This window comes from Alligator mississippiensis, chromosome 9 (assembly GCF_030867095.1).
Source record: "Alligator mississippiensis isolate rAllMis1 chromosome 9, rAllMis1, whole genome shotgun sequence".
Classification (NCBI taxonomy): Eukaryota; Metazoa; Chordata; order Crocodylia; family Alligatoridae; genus Alligator; species Alligator mississippiensis.
Genome location: NC_081832.1, coordinates 8,332,960 through 8,337,038, shown reverse-complemented (window position 1 = coordinate 8,337,038; position 4,079 = coordinate 8,332,960). Strand labels below are relative to the sequence as shown.

At 47.8% G+C, this 4,079-nt stretch overlaps 1 protein-coding gene across 4 annotated transcripts in view; it reads right to left on the bottom strand.

The window, feature by feature from the left end:
• The window catches only part of LOC102562110 (piezo-type mechanosensitive ion channel component 2), a 67,191-nt gene that overhangs the window by 1,055 nt on the left and 62,057 nt on the right, over positions 1 to 4,079 (bottom strand). For all 4 annotated transcript variants that reach the window (XM_019484486.2, XM_019484485.2, XM_019484487.2 and 1 more), the window contains 5 exons: positions 3,793 to 3,885; positions 2,542 to 2,711; positions 1,767 to 1,883; positions 826 to 905; positions 219 to 447 (listed from right to left, as the gene is read on the bottom strand). In XM_019484486.2, the coding sequence (XP_019340031.2) occupies positions 219 to 447; positions 826 to 905; positions 1,767 to 1,883; positions 2,542 to 2,711; positions 3,793 to 3,885 (689 nt within the window). The remainder of the gene's footprint in view (positions 1 to 218; positions 448 to 825; positions 906 to 1,766; positions 1,884 to 2,541; positions 2,712 to 3,792; positions 3,886 to 4,079) is intronic.

The window sequence follows — 4,079 nt, the reverse complement described above, 5'->3', positions numbered from 1 at the left end:
CTGGAAAAAGAGGAGAGACCATGAAAATCCTTTCCCTTCCTCCTAGTAAGAATCATTCCGCACTATTCAACTGGACTACGTGCTGTCGTTCTATGCCCCAAATGCCAGCTGATCTCAGTGAGAGTGAATAACTCCCAGATATCCCAGCAAAATAAAACAACCCACCACATAGAGAGAAAGCAAAGGGATGTGCTTTTTGAGTACAGCCTTGCCCTTACCCATATCCTTCCAGGAATCCCAGGCTAGCAGGACTGACTTTGTCATTGAAGATGATGAGCTCCATATTCTTGCTGCAAGCATTGTTTAGACAGGTTGGGCTCTGCTCTTGAATAATCCACCACTCAGTCGCTTTGCTTGAAGACAAATTACTGGGCAGCTGGTGTAGTTTTATGGTTACGTTTCGGAAGAAAGCCATTTTCTCTATGTCTTTTGGCTTATGAGAATGAACTGTTTCACAAATGCAAAGGTAAATGAGGAAGAGCTTTTTCATTTTATGTCTAACTCCTCTCACTACTTTCTTGTCTCATACATAAGGCTCTTTCCCTTGTCTTGCTGCTGCCTAGATGGGATTCTGCTTTCTGAAGCAGCACATTGTATCTGTGCTCATGCAGTTTTGAGCATGTAAAAAATAATGGTCTCTAATTCATGAGCATGGATTCGCTGAGAAGGGCTTCCCTTTCTGCCAGTTCAGTGTGGATGCTACATAGACTTCTGCATTTCATATCAGACAGGGTTCCTTTCTTGTATCCCAGACTGGGCAGAGCTTTAGGTTTCCACCAAGAACCCGCCGCCCCCACACTCAACTGTTTTCACGCTGTTACTTACCAACTTGCAGCCGATGGGCAGTTTTAGCTTCTACTCCAGCATTAGCCCTGAAGTATCTTGGTATGAGGCCTGGAAGCAGTCTAGAAAAAAGAGAATCCAAAAGCTGCCTTTGAATTGCCAAGTTCCTCAATCTTACAAATTGATCCTTAGGTTCGTCACCACTTAGAAATAAAACTGAACCAAACGGAAAGGAAAGCCAAGCAGCAGCTCCTAGCCACAGTTGTTAGTGACAGTTGCTCTATCAAGCTCTCAAAGAGCAAATCACAGAAACTACTTTACGGTACGTTCTTGGTTCCCATTGCTGTGTTATGTGAGCCGCTTACAACATCCTTAAATGATACAGCAGTTCTGTTTTTCCCCATTTTACAGAGGGAATGCTGAGACCCCAATCATCAATAGTAGCAGGCACCTAGAGCTCACATCTCTTTTCTAGTAGAGCCATGAACCCTACAGCTGCAAGACCACTCCATAGCCAGTAACACCCTTCCCAGCAAACGATTCCCTCTCATTAAGTTATGCCCTCGTTGGCTGCATCAGGGAGGCCCAGAAACAAACAGGTGCTAGAGATCACATTCCTCCAAACCATAGAGATGGTTCCTCCAGGTACATGGGTAGGGAAGGGTTGGGAAACAGCTGCTCCTGTTGTAGCTGCTCTGTTACTAGGAGGAGGGTTACATGGATTATAAATCCATGCTCGTCAGCCCCAGCATGTTTTAGCAGAAAAGGACAGTAAACACAAGCTAATGTGTTAGTAGGGGTGAGAACAACACCCATGCTCCCTCCTTGTTCAAGAACAGGAAGCAGTCCCAAGGAGAGCGAGGGGCACATAGAGAATGACACTCCCTTGCAGCAGCCAGATGAGCTTCATCTATGGTGTGCATCAACCCTCATTTTTGCGTTAGCACATCTTAAAATTGTGCCCCAAACAAGCAAATACTAACATGGGCTCCTTCCTGACCCCTTTCAGCATCTGAACAATCTGCTCTCTTATTTCCTTCTCTTCGTACCGCACCATGTATTGCCCAGATGCCTCCACGTTCCTCACGAGAGATGCATTCCTGGAGAAAAGAATAAGTGAGGTATAGTTCAGAGCAGTGCACAAAAGTGGTCCAAGATAAAGGGCACTGTAAGCTTCTCCCTCCAGTGATGGTCCATGGGTCCTATTCTGGAGGTCCCCATTGACTGCGACAGACATTTAATGGCTGGGAGAGCCTTCCCACTGGCTTGGGCACTCTACAAGGCAGCTCTGGGCTGTCTTACTAGGGCCCTTACAAGCCCTAGTGAAAGTCATTATTGGAGGCAGTGTTGGGAAGATGGCAGGTAATAATCTCACCAGCTCTGAGGTAAGCACAAGACTGAGTCCTGAATATCTGTTAAGGGTTTGGAGATCCCCAAGGGGAAGGAGCCATTGTTGGTTGCATTTTGGTAGCTCCTCAGCACTCCAGTCATGGGCGAGGGTCCTTGTGCTGCCTGCTATACACAGTCCCTGCCCCAAAGAGGCAAAAGATGATGCGAGAGCATGGGAGAAGACAACCTTGATAAGCAATGGTCTCAGCACAGCTTGTTCTATTTTAACTAATTAAAATGTTGGCTGGATAATTAAAGGAGTGACTGGAAACTGACTCCAGACTCTGAGGAAAAGTAGCTTGAAAAGGCAGAAGGAAACTGATTTTAATTGCATCTTTTAAGTCATGTTGGCTGTGAGGCGGTTGTTACCTTTGAACTGTCCAGTATAAGTGGACGTAGATAGCGGTTGACTTGGAGAGCTCTTCTATCATGATTTCCCGGCTCGCTGGACTGATGTGCCACAGCAAACTGGCATTGCTCTTTATTTTAGCAGTGACGATGTCCTCTGGGTTATAATTCACTATAAATTGCATGGCGGCCTTGGGCAGGGAGGAACAGAAAGGGTAAGACACTGAGACTGGAAACAGTTCAACAGGGCCCTATCCACACAGGCTTTACAATGCATTTAAACCTTAACTGTAGCCAAATTGCAGAGTCTGACCAGGTTAGGTTGGTGCTGAGGACAGGGCTGGGCAGGGTGAGGAGAACACTTGAAAACCAGAATCCAGCCTCATAGCAAAGCTCCCAGATTTCTGCTTGGTACAGAGTAGGCGTGGGGTGGGGTTATCCAGAAAACAGCTTGCAACTAGATGCTATGGGCCAATGCCAGCTTCCACGGAGGTGATGCCAGGCAGCTCGACAGCAGCATAAGATTAGCATAGTAATGTGAAGAGGAACCTTGTCAACTCACATTGCCTGATCAGGCCCATCTCCTGCCCTTTGCCAGGAGCACAGGCCCTGGCAGCAGCACAGGTGTGCTCACAGGGAGTTTGCTTCCAACAGAGAAGTCCTCTGCTGCGTGTTTGCAGCTGGTTGAGTTTGTTTGAGCCACCTGATAAGCACAAAAAGGGCTGCAGCTGGGTGTGAGAATCTGGCCAGCTGAGTTGTGTAGGAGCAAGATCGAGACCATTAATTTGTGCAAACAGTGTTAGAAAACCATTTAACTTGCAATCGGGCATAACACTGCAATAGAGGAGCGCAACGCTTGATGGATCGGGTTAGGATCAGCCCAGCAGTGCCTCCCACAAGGAGAGGTGCTGAGAGGGAGGACTATAACTCAGCTGTCTACAGGCAGAAAGCAGGCTGCCTGGGGGATTGTTAGGCTCTGGGCCCAGCACGCCTAGTCTGGAGAGACTTTCCCAAGACATGTTGCTGTGGCTTCAAATTGCTAGCATTACCCCTGAAGCAAAGCCCTGCTGGAACACCCCACCAGCCTATTCCATGATTTGCAGGTGTTGCTGAAATCCCTCTGTCATCAAGACCTTGGTTGGATATCTTCCCTTTCCAGGCAGGTGATGTAGCTACCCAAAGCACTGCGACCCAGGTGAAGAAATCCTCCTGGGCAGGGTGGGAGGAAACGCGGGTTCTCCGCATTCAATGAGCTGCTTGGGTGCCACTTACCGGGTGAAAGGCGTACTGAGTGGTCAGGTCTGTATATGCTGCTTGAGTGAAAGGGATCAGATTCCTCTGCTGGGCACTCATGGTGAACAATGGCTAGGAGAGAGTAAAAGGGTGAATTGCAGATATTTATGGGGCTCTCCGTGCTGCTGGGGACCCCTCCACATCCAAGACCGTATCTCCCAATACCAGGTTTGGAGCAGGAACCTAATAAGATTCATCACCTTCCCCTCCCTCCCCTTTTCTTTTTATTGCCTTTCCTTTCGACATCTCCCATTTCCTCTGTCTTC